Raw genomic sequence first — 20,914 nt, 5'->3', positions numbered from 1 at the left:
TTCTGTTCCTGCTGTTGAAGGTGTCTTGGTAAGGTTAATGTATGTGTTTGAGCTGAGACCGGGTTGGACTAGTGTGGGAGTTGGTCTCTCGGGGCCTTAACCTTTAGACCTAGTGCAAACTCTTCACAGTAACCCCCAACAGAGTCAGTATGGAGAAAGGTTTGACATTAGATATATAATGGTGAAGGTTAAAGCCCCCATGTGTAGAACTGGAAGATTTCTGACTTTGGCGACTCCTAGTGGTAACAACCAAAAAGACACTTTGGCAGACAGCACTGCATTTTTATACAGCTCTCCCCTCCCCTCATGGATCTGACCTGGAGACACAGAATAAAGGGCTAAAAGCAACACATAGACTGTCTCATTTTATCTGCAAACAAACTTTTTGGCCACCAAAGTAATTTGAAACATGCTATAATTTCATGGAAATCTTCAACATAGGCACTTTTGAAGTTAGCAGATGAGATGGTATAGAATATTTTTAGGCATGTATTTATGTGCATGTTATGTTCCAGACAGGACTATCTTGTCCAACGTGACCCGAACCCCTCACCCGGGGATGGGCAGGATGGTGTGGATCGTCCCCTTGGTGGTGGTCTCTGCTCTCACTCTGCTCTGCCTCATAATGCTGCTGATTGTGATGGTCTACTGGAGGTGAGTTCAATATATCTAACCTCATCTCAGACTGCACATTTTACTGCTAAAAAGCAGTAAAATGGCATTACATCGAGCACTAGTACACACAGAAATTCCTCATCTTGATAGGGGTATCACTGAAGTCTCCCTCAGAGGTACGAAAACCAAGCTGCCCCTCACCCACACTGACCCTTAACATTATTTCACACATTTTGGCTTAAGTGACACGCCTGCATGCATGTCTGGATTTTCCAGTCTGTCTGCTCCGCATTCAGACCCGTTAAGTTTGGATGCGTCTGTTTTATGCACATGTATGCATATGAACGCATCAATCTCAAACAGCCTTGGTAGTGAAACTGCTTTCTTGCCTGCATGTCGTACATCAGGCCCATCACCCACCTGGGTGAGGGGCAGGAGACCTGAAGGCCCTCCAGTGCCATGAGGGGTCCCAGCTGTGTCTTCATCTGCTGGGCTAATTTCCAGCCACGCTATTGGAGCACCAGTAATTACACAGGCCAGGCCACTAGCACATGTGGGATGGTTAATGAGTTACAAATAGCACTATGGGCCATTTCCTCAGCTGGTTCCATGCATATTTACTGTCTGTTTCTAGTTGGGTAGCATTTTGTTTATTTACAGTCTGAGATTTATTTTGTTAATACTTGAAATGTGTTAGATGCATTTTATAAATTATTTTTCTGGGATACTTTTTTTTAAGTGTGAGATCACTAAAGCAAATGTTTATGGGCCAACAACACCTTACTGTGGCATTTTGTGGTGTCAGATAATATAAGAGTGTGGTATAAATAACATCCTGGTTATCAGCCCCATAGAGGTGTTCAAAAAAACAGACATTTGAAAACAAGATGACTGTAGAGGATTCAGTCTGTGGATGAATTACTGAGAGTTGTGGTATTTAAGTAGAAGAGCTGGGGCAGCTTTGAGATTAGAAATGGCCATCACAGCTGTTGTTGTGACAACTCTGACAGTTCACAGACAATGCCTGCTTCCCTTGGGGAAAAGACCATGATGAAAGATGAAATCAACCCATTCACACTCTCTTTATTCTTCATGCTTTGCGTCGTCTCTTGGGTGACAGTGCAGCTATTAAAGCCAGTGAGTTTCTCTGCTCACAGATGTTTTGGTCATTAGCAACTTAATATCACAATCCATTTGATTTATAAATATTTATTTAAAAATATGTGATTAGTGGACCGTCTTTTGAAGTTTAATACTGTTTTCTTATTTTTAGCTTGTTCATTTTTGCAGTTAATCTTGGGTTATGAGTCTGTCTACAATAGAATTAATTGCCTGCATTACAGTATCACATCTGGAAGCCTCTGAGGCTTGAGGTGTTTGTTGGAAACTCGCATATGTTCAACTGAGGAAAAAAATGTAATTTCATCTTAGTGACTCAGTACTGCTGATGCCGGTGTGAAATGGGATGCGTCTCTCCATTTTTTTTTTTTTTTTTTTACAGCTGACATCCATTCAGAAAGCCTATTTCATCCCAGTTTTCATTCCCCCAAAGCAAACTATTCTTCTGAGACCACGAGAGAGAATCAGGGAGGAGGTGTCGACTATGTTGGTTAGTTAGCCGCATCACATCTGCACCCACAGGGAGCCATTAGATTGGGAGGCTGTGACGCAAGCCAGGGGGGAGTTCTCCTCCCTTTTTTTGTTTTTCAACCTCCCCTCTCCCTCTCCCTCTCCCTCTCTCTCTTTCTATATCTTTTAAATGCAGTGCAGCCTTTTTATTTTTGTTCTATCTCTCTTAAACAATGACAACCATCTGCTCCCTCCTCTGCATCAAGTACAGGTAGGATTAAACCTGGGAAATGCTGGCACTGGGGTGAAACATGGGTCTTTTATATTCATTCATTAGTATACATTGTGTGTGTATGAGGAGGGGGTTGAGGCTGATGAGGATGTGCAAGGTGTTCAGGACCTTAAATATTTCTCGCTTACAGTTTTTCTGGAGCTTTCTAAAAAGTAAGGAACTTGAGTTTTTTTTTCGTATTTCTTCTATTTAAATAATGTATTACTTTTATCCTAAAAAGCTTCTTTTTGCAAAGCTGTCCTATTTCAGGAAATTATTGAGATATTCTCTAAAGATCACAGCTGCCTTCAGCCTATCAGCATTCATTTTGCAGTTTTTCAGTCCATGAACTTTGGACCTTGAACTGTGTAAAATTTGGGAAGGATTGTCTTAACAGTGGTCGCACAATTTCTGGTGTTTGAAACAACAGGAATTACCTATAGATAAGTACTGAATGTCAAAAGTTTCATCTGGGCACGACTTTGAGTTTTCATATAAACATCTGTGCATTGAGCAGCAGCTGCTGGCAGCAATCACACACATTTTCTCCAGAAAATGCACTTTTAAGTTGATTTTGTTGTCCTCAAAGTGGAGTGGGACCTCTTGAAAGTGGTGTGTGTTGCCCTGAAGAGAGAATCTGTGTTTGGATTAGTTGTCTTCAGTTTGTGTAAAGGGCTAAATTTGGCGCTGCGCTGTGTGTCGCTATGAGTTGTTTACCTGTTCCCTGTAGTCAGTTCAGACTGTGTTTCCAGGAGCCGCTCTCTGCCAGCGACTCCATCTGTGTGCGATCAGCTGTGTCCTAACTACTCTGGGGTTTTCATTAGCAGTTTTCTGCCGTTCTCCTGTCATTCTATTCAACTTCAGATGCTGATGTTGACAGACCGGATCTGAGAACAATGAGATAACGACTCCCTAATAGACTTTACTGTGGCATCCCACTGTACTTCTCTCTGTGTCCCTGTAGGAGATTTTTCCAGACAGCTCACTTCTATGTGGAGGAGAGCAGCTCTCCACGGGTGGTGGCCAATGAGAGTATACCAGTCATCCCTATACCAGGTAACCTGCATTTCTTTCATTATATTATAATTTTATGTTAAATTATACTCTATTATAGGATTCACTGATTCCCAACCACATGTACTTGAATTATGGTACTTGTAAGGTACTTGTGTACTTCAGGGGGTATTCTGCAGTAGCTTTGGCATACCTCGAAAAAGTGTGGTGTAGCTCAAGTAATTGGAATAAAAAAATATATCCTCATATTAAGACAGCTATAACACCAGAACAGCGTGTGTGAAAACTAGTTAGCAAGCCAAGAAGTTGACATAGTTAGCTTAAAGTAATGGAAACAAAAAAAACAAATCAAGTCAAAAATGCCTTTAAATGATATATGTCTACTGATACAGGACAAATCCACAAGCCACCATTAACTGTTTTCAAATGGTTTTCTCTATTACCTTGATGTCTGCATTTGCACAGTTTCTGTTCATTTGCATGTGAAATGACTCTGGGAGCACCTCAGTAAGAGTTGTGAGACTGGCTTTTCGTAGCCTTTAATGTCCCAGGCAGCAGCACAGTGGCAGCTAGTCGATATCCGACCTTACTTTCACAGTTGCTTAAAGCTCGGGGACATTTCAAGGCTGTGATAGCATAGTTAAAGAGCACAGCTGATGCCAGTATTGACTCCACATTAATTTGGCTTTTATTGCTTGTATTTTTCTTTCTTTATCCCTTTCTTTCTTTCTTCTTTTCTTTTTCTTTTACTCTCTTAGAAACCATGGCAATTTTCTTACAGCACATATATTCTGAATGACTGACCATGTACTTGATTTAAGTTGAAAATGTGCTACAAAATTGAATTCGTAGATCAGTGACTTTATGGGCTCAGAATATGCAATACTTACCTTCATAGATAATTACAGACATGTAAGTGTTTAAAGTGGAAAATGACAGACATACCTCTATGCAGTTTTATATCCTGTCAAGAAAAATTGGGCCTAATCAGCCATACTTCATTTAAATTTCTAGCTCCTAAAGCCACATTTCACCCATAACCATTCTGATGAACTGATTAGACTGATAAGAAGTCTCTTGACACTAATACAGGGGCGGGAAGACATTTTGATAAATGAACAGATTAACAAACTGGAATTCTCCTTTAGGCTGCAACCACTGAGGCAAGTAAGAGCCCTAAAGGCCCCAGCTGCAAGGTTGCATTAGTTAAGACACTGGCCACTATCGGCAGCGATGACAGCTGGGTCCCCTGCACTATTGTCCCAGTGTGGTGGTCACCAGCCTTATCAAAGATCCCTCATGTGTGATTTGGGGCTGATTTGGCTCAGATGAGACAGATGCTCACCCACGTATAAATGCTCAAAATACCAAATCTAGACATTTGAGTTGTAGTCTGTCGTCTGTAGTCAGTAGTCTGTTAAAACAGCACAAAATTGACTTCATTAAGAAAGAGACTCTCACTGATTTGACGTCAGAAAGCTATGCATTACATTTGCTGCCTGGTTGATGACAAAGGACATTGGTTTCCACATAGTGGCTAGAAACAAACCCTAATAATGCACTATGAAGCGCACACACACACACACACACACCCCGTAATGGACACTTTGCTAACGGTTTTGTGTTTTTCCTGCAGATGACATGGAGGCCATCCCCGTTAAGCACTTTATTAAACACATCATGGAGCTCTACAAGAACAACCTGCAAGGCTTCTCTGAGGACTTTGAGGTACACTCTCAACGCCACTTCAGTGATGATTCGTTTTGAAGCATTGTCAACCTTTGCAACCTATGTGACAAATAGTGCTTTTAAAGTCTTTGTCGCCTTTTAGTTCTGCTCCACTTCATGTTCACATTGACTTATTACAAACTAGCTGCCTTATGTATTTATTTATGTTGAGCTCATGAAGAAATAATTGATAATGGGCATTGTCATAAATAGTGATGTGCTGGTAGAAAGACAAAAGAGGCTTTTTACCGCAGTGTTACAGGGGAATGAGTTACTGTTGGTTGCTTCATGCATTTCATTCACTTTTTATTGGCAAACGACTGAAATACAAAGTTACTACTGTCATACAAGCCAGTGGTTGTTCTGTTTTTGCTTTCACATCACAAACAAACCTCAGCACAGTCTGCTTGGAGGCAAACAGAGACCCTTCTTTTCAAGCAGTTTTGGTCTGGTTGTTTTTGTCCGCACCGAGTTCCAATTACAGCTTTCACACCAGCCTAAAAAAAAAAACACAAACCAAACAGGCAAATGCGCAAGAGTTTGTTTCAACTGAACAAACAGGTTAGGTATGAAAGCACCCTAAGACTGCAGAATACATTAAAGTACATTTGTTTGTTTTTTTGTATCTGGATTGAAGTAAGTACTGATAGCCTGTTCACAGTTCACCTCCCCTTCTACTGTGCACATGTTGTCTGCAAATGGTCCTGGGTCTGAACAGTGTTCATGCGTTTGTGTGCAGGGTTGCTAATTTTGAACAGATGGTTGAGAGAAAGAGGGAGAGAAAGATCAAGAGAGACAGAGGTTAATTAGAGAAGGTCTGTCTGCTGGTTGAGTGGATGGGAACACATTCTCTGCATAACCAGGTTAAAAAATGAGGCAAAAGCTTCACCCCCAGAGGATTCCTTCTAATTGGGGTCATTTGATGCGAAGCTTGTGCGCATAATTTTCAAATGCGCCACAATGAAGCTGTGTTGGAAATGATTGTTGTATTTTAGGGGTGGGTGGGTGCTGTGTGGTGTAGTGAAGACGAAGAGAAGAAGGCTGTCCTACTGGAGGCCTGAGTTCAAGCCCCAGTGGCAGTAAGCATCTGCTCTGCTGAAGTGTCCTTGACCGAGACACTGAATCACTGCTAGAGGTTCTGCTTTGCAGCTTATCCTGAGCTCTGTATGTGTGTGTATGTGTGTGTATGTGTGTGTGTGTGTGTGTGTGGGGGGGGGGGGGGATGTCTTTAAAGACCAATAGTATCACAAAAAAAATGAAATCTGAGATGTTGTACTAAAATAAGCCGTTTCTATAAAAACACTGTAACAGTTTAAGTAAATATAACTTCCTTAGAGAGGGTACTTCCATTACATCCTCTCCTCTTGTTTGATAAAATCAATCACCGTCTATTTCTTCTCTCTCCAGGAGGTCCAGCGCTCCACGGCAGACCTGAAAATCACAGCTGAACACTCCAATCATCCTGACAACAAGCACAAAAACAGATACATCAACATTGTGGCCTGTGAGTCAGCTGTAAAATCTGATTATGATGTCTGCTGCTGTGAAATCCAATAATACTTTTATAACATGTTTTCATCCTTTTAATAATTCACACAAATATGTCAATGCTTTCCTTAGATGACCACAGCAGGGTGAAATTACGAGCTCTGGCAGGGAAAGATGCCAAACATTCGGATTACATCAATGCCAACTATGTGGATGTGAGTTTTTACCAACCGCTTGACATTTTCACGCAGGTCCTGGTTTGGTTTTCTTTTTTGGTGTTTGAAAGGTTGTGAAATTCACCTACATGGTCCAGTCTGTTGTTAAAAGAAGTATTCACATTGCTAAATGGCATGCTGACATCTTTATTTGAAACATTCATTGATCAAAATCGTAAAACCGACAGACAGCAATACATTTTTAAAAATGTATTTTAAAGAATATATATTAATGTATAATTTCTGTCAGCTGAAGGAGTGGATTTTGTGACTTACCAATGTCTTGTGTCAGTAAACCAGTCATATCAGGGGGAATTTATGAAATATTGATTGCATCTTACCAGTAAATATATTCCACCACTCTCCTGTTTCAGGGCTACAACCGGCCCAGAGCTTATATAGCTGCTCAGGGTCCTCTCAAGTCTACATTTGAGGACTTTTGGAGGATGGTTTGGGAGCAGAATACTGGAATCATCGTCATGATCACCAACCTGGTGGAGAAAGGGAGAGTAGGTTCACTGTAATCATTCGCAGAAGTAAAAATATAAAACATATCCCTTACGGAGACGACTGTATTTCAGACGTGTTATATCTTTCATTGTGTCTGTCTGTGTTCTTCAGAGGAAATGTGACCAGTACTGGCCGACAGAGAACAGCGAGCAGTATGGAAACATCGTGGTGACGCTGAAAAGCACCAAAGTGCACGCCTGCTACACACTGCGGCGTTTCCTTATAAGGAACACTAAAGTTAAAAAGGTAACTAAGAGTCCGTCTCATGTTGCGATAAACTTTATCCTCACTGGGAAATCTTCTTCAAATCTGTTTTGTTTGAATGAGGTGTCACTTTTTAAACCTGGGTAGCTATTCGTAAATCTGTCACTTAGTTTGAGTCCTTCTTATGTTCTCAGCAACTGCTAGATCGTTTCAAATTAGTGATTTACTAAATTGGGTTGCACCATTAGAATTTCAGGAATGTCTTAGCTAGTAAAAACTTAAGTATGGTTGTGTAGTGGCAAAAATACAGAGAAATACAACCTTTGAGTGACCTAATGTTCTAGCATATTACCACAGTGTAGGTATGCGAGGCTGTCTTGGAGCATATCAGCTCAGATGATGAGTTACAGTCGCTCACATCACAGTGGCCACACCACATCTTGTATAAATAACTGCCTGACAGAAGGAGAGGTGCGCTCTCAGTTTTGACTTTGTTGAAGGTGTGACTGCCCTGCTTATAAGTGTGATATTAAAAACCTCAGAAAGACTCTTGTTTGTGAGCTTTTATTACAGACATTTCCACCGAAAGCAAACAGGAAGTCGCTGTAGGATAACCTCCAAAAATAACTGTTATGTAAACGTATGTGCTAATCCTTTGAAGGTATGACTCTGTTATATTAATATACTACTTGGTAATGAATGATAAATAGATAATGAAAATCTTCCCACTTTAATCATTATGAAACAGCATTTCGATCAAGTGTCAGGCCAGCTGTGTTTCTTTAGTAATATCTAATTATCTAAGTTTGAATGGTGCCCACTTTTAATTAAGTGTTGCATCAATTCTCCATTTCGTAAACACTTGTTTTGTAACTTGGTCTGCACTTAAAACATCCGATGCACCCGGCCCATGATCATTTCCTCCATGTACAACGAATGAAGAGTCTGCATTGTGCTCTCACCAGGGTCTCACGTCTGCTCTTATATTCTAGGGTCAGAAGGGGAACCCAAAAGGGAAGCTAAATGAGCGCATCGTTGTCCAGTACCACTACACTCAGTGGCCTGACATGGGAGTGCCGGAGTACACCCTCCCTGTCCTCACCTTCATCAACCGCTCATCAGCGGCTCGCACTGCAGACATGGGCCCTGTCCTGGTGCACTGCAGGTACAGTACTTATTATCGTGCTCCTGGGCTAAATGAATGTTACTTATGAGCACTAGATTCTCATATGTGCTGACTTGGTTAACAGCTCCCTCTGTGGGCCTGCCATTACGCTCATATTGCTTTGTGTTCTGCTCCACAGTGCAGGGGTTGGGCGCACAGGAACGTACATTGTCATTGACAGCATGCTACAGCAGATCAAGGACAAAAGCACAGTCAGCGTCCTGGATTTTCTCAAACATATCCGCACACAACGCAACTACCTAGTTCAGACCGAGGTAAGAAACCCTAAATCTTGCCTTATGTTGTGAAACTGGATTCCTTCTCTCACATTAAAAAGGTCATATATGATTAAAGATGGATAGGGAGTTATGAAAGCTGTTCAGCTTGATACTCTAAGCTCAGGTGCGGTAAAAGTCACACTTTGCAAACTGCAAACTCACAAACTGTTATACACCCACCACAATACAGATGATTGTATATAACACCAGGGGCCAGTAGCATAAACTTAGTTTAAGACTAGTCTTGGTCTTAAATTGTCAGGTTGTTGCATAGATATTAAGACTGACTTAATTATAGGAAAGTAGGAAGGTAGGAAGTTAGCCACCTCTCCCCCTGGCTAAGCCTGAGGTGAGAGCTTTGTTGCTGTGGCAACAGTCTGTTCGAACGTCTTTCAGAAGACAGTTGGTCTTTGTGTTGCTGTTTACCTTATTTTCTCTCATACTTGGCGCCGCTTCAGATTTGTATTAAGATGATTAAAACTACTAAATATCACTTTTCAGACAAATCACAAATCAGACACAGTGTCTTTTGTTAGCAGGTGTAAAATGTGTCGATCTTATAATAATTAAATCAGTCTAACGTTCGTAGGGAAGCTTAATGTAACAGGTACATTTAAGTGTCTATAGCAAGTCTGACTTAAAGTTATATTTAAGTCATAGGTCTATTTTTATACAACTGGCCCTTGAATTAGTCCATGCTGGCTGTCCTCAGGCCGCAGTTACGTATTTGATTCAATAACTGATGGAGGATTGAGGTTATTTCCTTGTCCTTCTAACCTCATGTGCATTTAAATGCTCCCCCAACCTCACGATCAGGTCTGTCCACAGACAACTGTAACTGGTTTTGCCTCCAACTAGTCCTCCAACTTAATTTCACAATCAGTTGTTTATTCTTGGCATTACAATAAATCATATAAAGGGAAGGGTGTCCTCCTTCGAGTGTTAAAAATTAAACAAATAAATAAGACATGAAATAAAACATCATATGAATACATACAGACAGATTGTGAAATAATCCATTAAAAAAGTACTGTGTCTAAGTACAATTTTGAGATACTAGTACTTTACTTTTTTGCCATTTCATGCTATTTCACAACAGCTTTACTTACTAGTTACTTTGCCAATTTTAATTATTAATACGAAATATAATCAACTAATAAATTATGATTTGAAATTATAGATTGAGTTACCCAGCAATGGATGAAGTAGTTACTGTTACATCCACCTTTACCAGCTGCAGCATCAAAGTGATGCTTGCACATGAACGCATCCAATAAAGAAAACAGAGAAATGTTCAATGTCTGTTTTTATTTGACATCATTTTCCCCAATGGCCATTTTCTTTCATAATGCCACTTGTCATCACAGTGTGTGTTTGTCAATCAAAGATAAACAGGCTGACTGGCTGTGATTGGCTTTTGCTTCCATCTGAATAAATTAACATCCAATCACATAACTGCCTCTGTCCCGTTGAAAACTGCTGGAATTAAATAAAACTGACCGGCAATAAAAAGCTGGATGAAACAAAATGTCATAATAGCAGCTGAGCAGCTAGCTGAGTTTTAATTATTCCACACTTTCAGGGATATATTTTTAATTTTGTATATATGTATTCATTCATACAATTATTTCGTATCTCATATTTCGTATATCATTTTGAACACTTTGGGTCTCAACCGTCTGTCTCCCCTCAGGAGCAGTATGTTTTCATCCACGATGCTCTGATGGAGGACATCCTGAGCAGAGAGACAGAGGTGCCCGCCTGGCAGCTGCACACTTATGTCAACAGCATCCTCACGCCCAACTCGACAGGCCGCACACAGCTGGAGAAGCAGTTCAGGGTGAGTAAACCTTCTGGGAGTCTGACTGGTCCGGTTAGACGAGCTGTCAGCTGTCTGCAGTGGCACCACCGGCTGAAGTTGACACAGCCATTGGATCAGAAGCTTGTTAGCAACGTGCGCGGTGGCTTTCCAGTTCCAGATGGGAATAGTTTGAGAGCGTCTCTGATGTTGTAATAAAGTCATGTCTGTCACCCCTGCTGCCTTATGCAAAGCCTGATGAATGTTTCATCAAGCTCCTGCTCTTTCAACATCAGGAGAAAGAAACTAATTGCTTGCACATAATGTCACTTCGTCTTGAGCTTCACATGCTCATTATTAATGTGAAAGGCTTGCTGTTAATCTCGGGGCGTTAAACAACATTATATCTTATTTTTCATGTGAGATTTTCATTTACAGCAACTCTCAGTGACTAGAATAAGATTTTCTGATGTTTCGGTCTTTGCGTTCTTTCTCACCAGCTTCTGACTCAGTGCAACACGCGCTTTGTGGAGTGCTTCAGTGCCCACAAAGACAACAACAAGGAGAAGAACCGCAATTCCTCAGTGGTTCCCTGTGAGTATCTGTTTTACCACAGCACACTTGCATTGGAGCTGAGGTTTTGGAGAACCAAGGTCATGTCGAACATGTAAAGCCGCTGGAGAGCTGGTTATAGTGGGTTTACAGAGAAAGTAATAGAGGGCGGCTGTCTTGAAAGGAGTCAAACAGCAACAAAATATTTAAATTTGAAAGATAAAATGACATTTGGACACTATTAAGTCAAAATAAAATGTGTTGTCTGTTGGTTAGTTTTCCTTCCTGTTTGAAATAGACAAAAATAAGAGTCAGACTCTCAGCGTGTAATATTCTAACGTTTTCCTATTTTTCAGTCAGTAAATTATTAAACACAATTCGTATTCCAAAATTAGAATCTATTTCCATAATCCTATAAGTTAATCTTTCTATGTGTTCTCTGCGCCCTGACGGGAGAAGGAGGTACTTGTTGCTATGGCAACAGAGAGGGGACTGGTAATGAATGTGTGCATTATCAGCCAGAGCGATATTATAGAAGCCTTTTTGATTTAAAGTTTGTGTTCACTCTCATTTTTTTTCTCTATCTCTCTGCCTCTCCACAGCGGAGCGAGCGAGAGTCGGACTCACCACTCTGCCTGGAATGAAAGGAACGGATTACATTAATGCATCCTACATAATGGTACCGTGTGATAGTCAGGCTTCTTTATCCTCGCTCAATGTGTGTGTGTGTGTGTGTTTTTTTTTTTTTGAAGAACTTTAATGGCAGCTCTGACAGTTCTTGGTGACAGTTTCTTAGAAAATGATCAGTAGTGTGTCAGCTTTCACAATCATCCGTCAGCGTGAGCGGTCTGAGCTGTAGAGAGGCTAACAGCTCACCTCTTTGTCACCTCAGGGGTACTTCAGGAGTAATGAGTTCATCATTACCCAGCATCCTTTACCCCACACCACCACAGACTTCTGGAGGATGATTTGGGACCACAACGCTCAAATTATCGTCATGTTGCCTGACAACCAGGGCCTGGTAAGTAACCCTGAAACATAATAGTGGTCTTAATGTTTTTTTTAATGATCATCTCTCTCTGTTTATTTTAGATTTGCTCTGTCTAATGCAGGGCAAATCTCTAATGTAGTCTACACACAGACAGAAAGCGTAATGGTACCTGCAGCATACCTTGTTTGACTCGCCGTTGTTTGTCTGCAGGCTGAGGATGAATTTGTTTACTGGCCGAGTCGCGAAGAGGCCATGAACTGCATCGCCTTCACTGTCACGCTCATCAGTAAGGACAGACTGTGCCTCTCCAATGAGGAGCAGATAATCATCCACGACTTCATCCTAGAGGCCACGCAGGTACCTGGAGCTCTGCTGCTACGTGTTTGATTACTCTGACATGAAGCATCACATGTCAGGAGTTCTTGGCCAGTCTTGGTGTGAATGCTACGATGTGTCTGTACACAAAGACGCATTACATTATTTATGTCATGTCATGTGCGTTAGTGCATTGCTTGGGGTGACACTCCTCTCCCGTGTGTGACAGGACGACTACGTTCTGGAGGTGAGACATTTTCAGTGCCCTAAATGGCCCAACCCCGATGCTCCTCTCAGCAGCGCCTTTGAGCTCATCAGCGTCATCAAGGAGGAGGCAATGACTCGAGATGGCCCCACCATCGTGCACGACGAGTATGTCTGTGTTCACCTCTATGTTTCAGTTTATTCCTCTGAGATCCAGTAGATTAATATCCATTAGACTTTTATCACATGTTGTTGGTCTTGCTTGCTGGCTGCATCCGGATCAGGATTTTAAGGATTCAGAAGTAGAAAAAGAATACCGAGATGTGTAATTGCCTTTGATTTGTTCTTGTTAAACTGAAGCACTAGTAGGATGGAAAATAAGCCGCTACTGTAAATGTGGAGAGCTCTCCATGGCTTGGGGTTTGAAAGTCCTTTAGTGTATGCCAGCACTGAGAATCTACAGGCAGCTACCCAGATAAACAGAAATAACTCTCTTAAGTCGCTTAGTAACCAGGCAACCGTAACAACTTCCGCAGTCTGATGTCAAGCTGATGTCTTTCCTGCAGGCCTCTGTGCCTTCAGCACCTTAGCTGCTATTAGTGAAAAACATTCGCTAATTGAATAGTCTTCATCTCTGAAGGTCCTGACAATCTATCACACTTCATCCCTCATTTACTTCAAGCTGCGTCTGAAGTTGTCACAGACTAAATAACGGGCCACTCCGTCTCCTCACCCATTTACACCAGACGCTAACATGATGAGATGCTAATTGCTAACAACAAGGATCTTTTCTTTCATTTTATCTGTTCATTTGGCAGTAATGTGTACACATGTTACCAAGTCTTCAATTAGTTGAGGTGATAATCTAAACAGTAAAACTAGAAATCAGTCTTACAAGTTGTCATGTTTGGTGGATTTAGGAGGTGGGATTTAATGTTGTTTACGAACATCTGAACAGGAAGACGGTTTAGACAGACAGTTATCCCGCAGAGCTGATTTTGAACATTTGCACACAGGTATGGAGCAGTGTCAGCCGGCACGCTGTGTGCCCTCACCACACTGTCGCAGCAGCTGGAGAACGAGGGAGTGGTCGACATCTATCAGGTGGCAAAGATGATCAATCTCATGAGGCCGGGAGTCTTCACTGATATAGTGAGTTCACTTTTATGTCATATCCAAACAGGAAGGATTTGGGATCAGAATATAAAAATATCAACCAGCCCTGAAGTTCCCCTCTGTCTTTTGGTTTTCTAGCCCCCAACTTTAGAATTTACTTCACTCTCATCAACCTTGTTTCCAGCAGCAACAGGCAGCTTTTTTGCTGACAAACGTCCTGCACATAACCTGCCCAGCAGACGGACACAGTTAGCGACTAGCTGGTGAATATAGTGGAGCATTTAGCAGCCAGAGTGCCAGATATTTCCCTCAGGAGACTAAAACAGAGCTAAAAAGAATATTGGACGTTTGTCAGGTGGACACGAACACGACTCCAAATGAATGCTAGAGTCACATTTTTCTCCACCTGTTGAAAGTAAGTCCAACGCTCAGCTCTATTTTCCACCAACTGCTGACTAAATTATGGTGCTTTAGCTGCTGAATGCTCCACTGTGTTCACCGGCCATTAGATAACTTTGTCTGCCGGGCAGGTAGTTTTTCACTGGAAACAGTTGTCTAATGGAGGTCAATGACTCTTGTTCAGACCGAACTATAACAGTAATTATGTGACCAAAGAGGCTAAAAACCTCCAGAGAGCTGCCGAGTTGGATGTTAAGAATTACATCACAGTAGTTATTGATTCAATGTTTGTGTCAAAAATACTGATTAACGAAGCTTTTAAAGAAGTGCCGTGACTTTCACAGTTTTGTAGCAAGAGAAAGGATTGTGATCTGTAATGTCATGTGTTTTGTGTTTGTGTGCACAGGAGCAGTACCAGTACCTTTACAAAGCCATGCTCAGCCTGGTGAGTAACAGAGAGTGCGGCCTGAGCCCCATGCACATGGACACTAATGGGGTGGTGGTGATTGCGGACGAGTCGGACCCTGCAGAGAGCATGGAGTCGCTCGTCTGAGGACATTCTCACAGGCACTTACTTTGTAAAAACTCAAGAACTTTTCTGAGGCCTTTTTTGCCAGACTATTGATTAAATGAATAACCTTATTACTTTTTATACTGATAAAAGTTTTTTGATATTTATGTTTTTGTCCTTTATTTCTTCTCGTCTTAAATGTTATCCTGCTGAGCGTTTGCACCTGTTTTTAAGTTGACGTGAGGAAAAAAAAGCAGCTCTGTCCAGTTTGCACTATACTATCAGTGTTACTGCCTAAATCCAGTGAGTGAAAAAAGAAAAAACAGTTTCACAGTTAAAATCCTGGCCTCACGACACAACTGGGACCGTGTTGAGATGAACCTGAAGCGTGAAGAGCCAGGTGGAGTTACGGCGATCCACTAATACTGTCTCAAAACAAAGCGTCACATCACAACGTAGCCCAGCATGCATTATGTCACTTTGTCACCTCGATCAAACTAACTGTTTTGAGGCTCCGCTCCACAGGGGCGAAGCTCTTTATCACACGTTAAGAGACTATTTCCTGCCTAATATTCATATATTGCCCAAATATCTCACTGCTGTCTTGTATAATGTACTTATGGCTTGTTTTGTTAAAGTGTGTTACAACATCTAATGTGAACATTTATTGCTTTTTACAGGGATTTATATTGTTATAATTGTTTTGTAATATATATATATATTATATCCTTAATAGCCAACCAATGTTTTTTTTTTTTTAAGTACTTTTGCCTATTTGTCCACTGGCCTTGGTGTAGATTGTTTTTGTTTCTTTTTTGAGATTCTGTAGCTTGTCATGAATAATCTACAATGCTCAATTTTTGCCATAATTTGTTTTCCAGCTTTTCTAACCTCAACTGTCAAAGCTCAACTGTTAACACTTGTGATGGGTATCCGTATTGACACAGTACAATGTCTACAAGGAGAGTTCACCCCACACAAACTTTGTGTTATTGTTTTACAGCATTAAATCACAGTGGATGTAAAAATGATTTATTCTTGACATTGATCAACAGATGAAACTAACTTTGATGTTAAAGTGAAAACAAAATGTCTACAAATCCAACTAAATTAATTCTAAACAGAAAACCCCACGTTGATTTCACAAGTGTTCACCCCCCTTCGAGACGATATTTATCACTCACAGCATTTGCAGTGAGTCTGTGTGGACAGCTTTGTACATCTGGACACGTTTTGCAGCTCATCACGTTGGCCTGTCAAGCTCTGTCGAGTTTAATGAGGACTGTGAGGGAGCAGCAAAATTTCAAGTCCTGGACTGGATTAAGGTCTAGACTCTTGACTCGGGTCACTCCAGGACATTAACAGTTCTTTTAAAGACATTCCTGTGCGGCTGTGGCTTTATTTAAATTTTATATTTCGTCATTGGTCTGGTGAAAAAAAATAAATCTACTTTCAGTTTCCTCCAGGTTGTCTTTATATTTCACTGCACTCATTTTTACTCTCTACTCTCACAAGCCTGGCAGGGCTCTGCTGCAGAGGAGCATCGATGGTGTGTTTCTGCAGATGTGCAGCGTTTGGCTTACACTCCACACAGCGTTTAGTATCATAAAAGCTTTGTCACGGAGTCTCCCACATGCTTTCATGTGAGTTTTTCTCGCCAGAGGCTTGTTCTTTGCCACTTTTCCATAAAGCTGTGACTGATTCGACTCCTGGGCAAAAATGTCTCATATCTCAGCCATGACAGCCTGCAGCCTCTTCGGAGATCCCTTGGCCTCTTTGTGGTCTCACTAGTGCCCTTTTGCCCTTCTTCTCATCACAGCCGTTTTTTGAGGATGACCTGCTCTAGGCAGATTTTAGAGCTGTGCCTCTTTCAATTTCTATAATCATATTATGGATATCCAGTGCCTTGGAAATGTTCTTATATCCTTCCCCTTAATTAGTGCTTTTCAGTAAACCTGTCGCAGGTTTGTTTGGAGTATTCATTTGTTTTCATGATGCAGTTTTTGCCAGGAAATTGACTAATTAGCTAGTGGGATTTTCAGGTATGTTTCACCTAAAATAACTTGATCTCCATTCAGTTTATTGTGGAAATGCACGAGTGTTGATTTAGATCTCATAGTAAAGGGATGAATATGTGTGCAACCAGTCTTTTCATGTTTCTTTAGACTTGCTTTCACTTTGACAATAAAGAGTCTTTTTTTCTTTTGATCAGTGTAGAAAAACAAACCCTTAACTACATCCGCTGTGATCCAAAGTTGTAAATAAATAAAACATGAAAAAATCCAAAGGAGGTGAATACTTTCTGTAGGCGCTATACTTTCTTTCCTTGGAGGGGGGGGGGGTTTGATGCTTTATTTGTAACCAAAGATGTGGTTCCAGTTTGCAACATGTTAAGTGGTTTTGTCCTGAGATCTATTTAATTAACTAGAATTTTAAAATCTAAATTGTTAAATCTTGCAGTGCAGATGTCCAGTGTCAGAGGTGTGAATTTAAACAAGAGTTCAGCATGTTTCTGTTCTAGCCTCGGGATTACGGCAGATAATCCGAGCACATGAAGCTTTCCTCACATCAGACAACAAGGTTTTAAAATTCAGACTGTAAAATGAATTTTATTTTGGGCTGATATTCTGTCTCCGCACTATTTTGTGGCTATTAATTATAAGCCCTTTTCAAGCCTGAACATCCTCTCTCTTGATTGATTTTTCTGTATCCTCGCACTCTGTGATGTACTCTTTCCTTCTTCCTTTTTGTCTGCGAACGCCCACTTCCCTGAACAAAAGGGGAGTTTGCTAAATTTGGTGAAAAACTCTCCAACATTTGGAGTAAAGTCCACATTGCTGATCTCTTAGCTCTGCAACAAAACTTTTCTTTGCAGCAACTGTTTTATTATTTTTTTCCTCTTTTGAATGAATGCCAACGTCCTCTCTGTCTGATATTTCTACGCTCGTTGAAAACGCGAGTGCTGGGCTGCATACATTTACTTCAAAAGCAAAATGTCTTTGACTTTAATGTCATCTTTGTGATCATAGAAGTTTATATTTTCATACAAATATTTTGTTTGTACAGTGGCCCTGTAACAGATTGTACTTTTGTGGGAAGTTTATTATTCAAGTCTCCACAGCAAAATCCCCACAGTCATATCTGCCCCTCTGAGGTCCATGCTGATATTTAAACCAGATCCTCCTGACATTTGCTCAACAGTCCAGGGATCCATGTTAGCCTCAGTGCATTTCAGCCAGGTTGGTAGTGAAGTCTGTTTTGTAACTTAAATAAATGATACAATGGTTTTGTCTTTATGATAGTATCATAGCCATACACTTCTATGATGCTGTCATATACCATATTATAGTGTAATAGTGTTATTTAATAGGTAAACTGTATTGCTATACATTAAATAAAGTTTGGGTCTGGGTGCACAGCATCCTTGTATTACATGGAACTACTGATGGAGGAGTGTTGACTTAGACTGACAGCATGAGAAGCAAATAAGCAACCAGTTCATCCTGCCGCCCCCTGCTGTCAGACTGTCACCAAACAACAGTGGTGGAGGAAGTATTCAGATCGTTTACTCAAGTAAAAGTTGCAAAACCACACTGTGAAAATAATCAATTACATGTACAATTCCTGCGTGCGTCCTATCCGCAACAAAATGCAAAAAGTACTTATTATGCAGAATGGCTCATAATTAGTTATTATTACTGATGCATTAGCTTGTCAGAGTGGAGCTACTTTTAAACACTTTCTATACTGTTAGGTAGTTTCATCTATCAAAATTCATCACAATGTATACATTTTTATATATGCGATCACTGGTTTTGTATGTAAAATCCTAATCTGTAGAGTAACTAGTCACTTTAGCTATTGGATAGATTTAGTGAAGTAGAAAGTACAATATCTCACTCTGAGCAGTAGTGCAGTAGAAGTATGAAGTAGCAGTAAATGGAATACTCGAGTACAAATACCCCCGTTGTTGCCATGGAGACAGTGAGTTAGCTGTAGACTACAACTTGAGCCCCATTTTATTTTTTTTGCCTATATTTGTTTACATTTTGCCAAATTGACGCCATTAAAAGTATGCCGAATTAGCCAGTAGCAGTTTGTTTGCAAGGGATCCATAAACGTACAGACAACTACCACTGGATTACTTTGATACTGAAGGAAACCTAAAAACGTGATGATTCTCAGGCGAGTCCTGGGGTTTTAAGGAGCCTCATTTTCTCTAATATGTAAATGGATTTATGGATGTATAATCGCGTTGAAATGGTATCCTTGGACTGTGGGTCTCACTTAAAAATATGTGTACCATGTCTGTGTGTTCAGATTGGACTGAGAGGAAGTAACAGTTAGCTTAGTACTCAAAGTAGTACATAAGTAAACCCTTAATGTACAGTTCAGTCTATAATTGTGTCTCAGGTGGACATGCAGCTAGTAGACATGACAGAGGATGCACATGTACAGTAATTTTTATTTAGAGGCCACAGCTCTTGCATATTACAACTGTTGGCTTTCATAAGGCAAAAGCAAGAATGAATCCACCAGCTAATTCACACAGAAAACAGAAAGCGTTTGGGGAGGGTGGGAACCCACAGGCATGCAGCGATGGCTCAGAATGCAATGTACAGCATTTTATATTTATATATATATTTATATAATATATACAAAACAACAGTGAGACCCAAACAAATGCCAGACATCTCATTCTACACAATTACAGAACAAAGACAGACCAACTTTTTTTTTTAATAAAAAAAAATATTTTTGCTCTTTTCTCTGTAAAAGTGCAACTCAATTAAAATAGAGCCTGTTTTAAGGCCTTTTTAATGTTGAAATAAAAATAGAATATCCCAAGTTATCAAAATGGAGCTATGAGAATATTGCATCTCTAGAATACCCACTCGTTGAAGTTCAAGATTCCTGTTGAACCATGTCTAATTAGTAATTGAGAGAAGATCACATAGCATTGACACATGATAAAAATGCAGGTCTGGACTTACTGTCGATGTTAAGAACAGTGAGTAGACGACAGTGTATCTGTAACAGCCGTAAACAAATACAGAGGTTTATTTTCAGTTTGAAGCAGTTGGCATTCACTTAAAAACAGACGAGACAAAGAAAAGGGTCCACACACTCATCATCACGACAATGTACCATTAATGAATGTAGAATACGACAAAGAAGCGCCATATAGGTTTGCATTGGACAGGGACACACCTATTAATCTCACTCAACATTGTCAAACAAATGGTTCTCCATATTGCTTAGTAACACATAGAAATGAATTTAGAAATGAATGAATCAAAGATAGGTGCTATCTTTATCATGACACAGCTAAACTGCCAATCATGGTTATTTTTTAACATTTTTATTTTTATTTTCCTCAGTATAAGTACTATTTTTATAGTTAATAGTTCCTTCATAGGCATTTCGAGCTGACAAGGAGGTCCTAGAGTGGCTATCTGAGTTGGTACATGCATCGGTAACCAGGCTAAAGTCAAAAGTGTGAAAGGAGGGTCTGGGTGAGGGGTTTCGGGGGGGGGGGGGGGGTGTCAGTATACAGGCTCTAATCGTCCTCTTCATCCTCCTCATCGCTGTCCTTCATGGAGATGCCCTGCATGCCTCCTTCCCTCACGGAAGCAGTGGCCTCCTCCAAGGTCAGCCTGTTGCGCACCGTGTCGTACATCTTACTGTTCAGGGTGGAGTCGAGGACGCCCTGCAGGCGAAAGTCCCGGTACTTTTTCTACAGGAGGACAGAGACACATCAGCACAGCGTGGACACAAAGACTTCTGGGTGTTTTTTAACCAACCCCGACAGGTGTCTTCTGTCTCACCTTCGTAATCCTGATGAGGATTTTTAGCTGGTAGACGTGGAGCTGCTGATCCATGCGTTCAGTGAGCCAGGTCCCCAGCAGGTTCATGGTGGCAGTGTACCATTGCTGAAACACATAAAGACAACACTCTCCAGCAAAACACA

General features: G+C 40.8%; 2 protein-coding genes across 11 annotated transcripts in view; one reads left to right on the top strand and one right to left on the bottom strand.

The window, feature by feature from the left end:
• Window positions 1–15,045, top strand: part of ca16b (carbonic anhydrase XVI b) — a 93,547-nt gene extending 78,502 nt beyond the window's left edge. The window contains exons 13-30 of one of the 2 annotated variants that reach the window (XM_070902304.1): window positions 516–654; window positions 2,417–2,455; window positions 3,420–3,511; window positions 5,106–5,197; window positions 6,605–6,701; window positions 6,818–6,900; window positions 7,275–7,409; window positions 7,522–7,656; window positions 8,607–8,779; window positions 8,919–9,054; window positions 10,751–10,897; window positions 11,356–11,449; window positions 12,010–12,086; window positions 12,300–12,428; window positions 12,609–12,755; window positions 12,943–13,085; window positions 13,934–14,069; window positions 14,839–15,045. In XM_070902304.1, the coding sequence (XP_070758405.1) occupies window positions 516–654; window positions 2,417–2,455; window positions 3,420–3,511; window positions 5,106–5,197; window positions 6,605–6,701; window positions 6,818–6,900; window positions 7,275–7,409; window positions 7,522–7,656; window positions 8,607–8,779; window positions 8,919–9,054; window positions 10,751–10,897; window positions 11,356–11,449; window positions 12,010–12,086; window positions 12,300–12,428; window positions 12,609–12,755; window positions 12,943–13,085; window positions 13,934–14,069; window positions 14,839–14,985 (2,141 nt within the window). In that variant the 3' untranslated portion in view covers window positions 14,986–15,045. The remainder of the gene's footprint in view (window positions 1–515; window positions 655–2,416; window positions 2,456–3,419; window positions 3,512–5,105; window positions 5,198–6,604; window positions 6,702–6,817; window positions 6,901–7,274; window positions 7,410–7,521; window positions 7,657–8,606; window positions 8,780–8,918; window positions 9,055–10,750; window positions 10,898–11,355; window positions 11,450–12,009; window positions 12,087–12,299; window positions 12,429–12,608; window positions 12,756–12,942; window positions 13,086–13,933; window positions 14,070–14,838) is intronic. The other variant, XM_070902303.1, reaches the window with a different exon arrangement.
• A 5,458-nt stretch (window positions 15,046–20,503) lies between these two features.
• cadpsb (Ca2+-dependent activator protein for secretion b) overlaps window positions 20,504–20,914 on the bottom strand; it is a 60,789-nt gene continuing 60,378 nt past the window's right edge. For all 9 annotated transcript variants that reach the window (XM_070901985.1, XM_070901990.1, XM_070901988.1 and 6 more), the window contains 2 exons: window positions 20,772–20,876; window positions 20,504–20,680 (listed from right to left, as the gene is read on the bottom strand). In XM_070901985.1, coding sequence (XP_070758086.1) covers window positions 20,504–20,680; window positions 20,772–20,876 — 282 coding nt within the window. The remainder of the gene's footprint in view (window positions 20,681–20,771; window positions 20,877–20,914) is intronic.

The sequence above is a fragment of the Enoplosus armatus genome, chromosome 3 (assembly GCF_043641665.1).
Source record: "Enoplosus armatus isolate fEnoArm2 chromosome 3, fEnoArm2.hap1, whole genome shotgun sequence".
Lineage (NCBI taxonomy): Eukaryota > Metazoa > Chordata > Actinopteri > Centrarchiformes > Enoplosidae > Enoplosus > Enoplosus armatus.
This window is presented reverse-complemented; position numbering and strand designations above follow the sequence as displayed.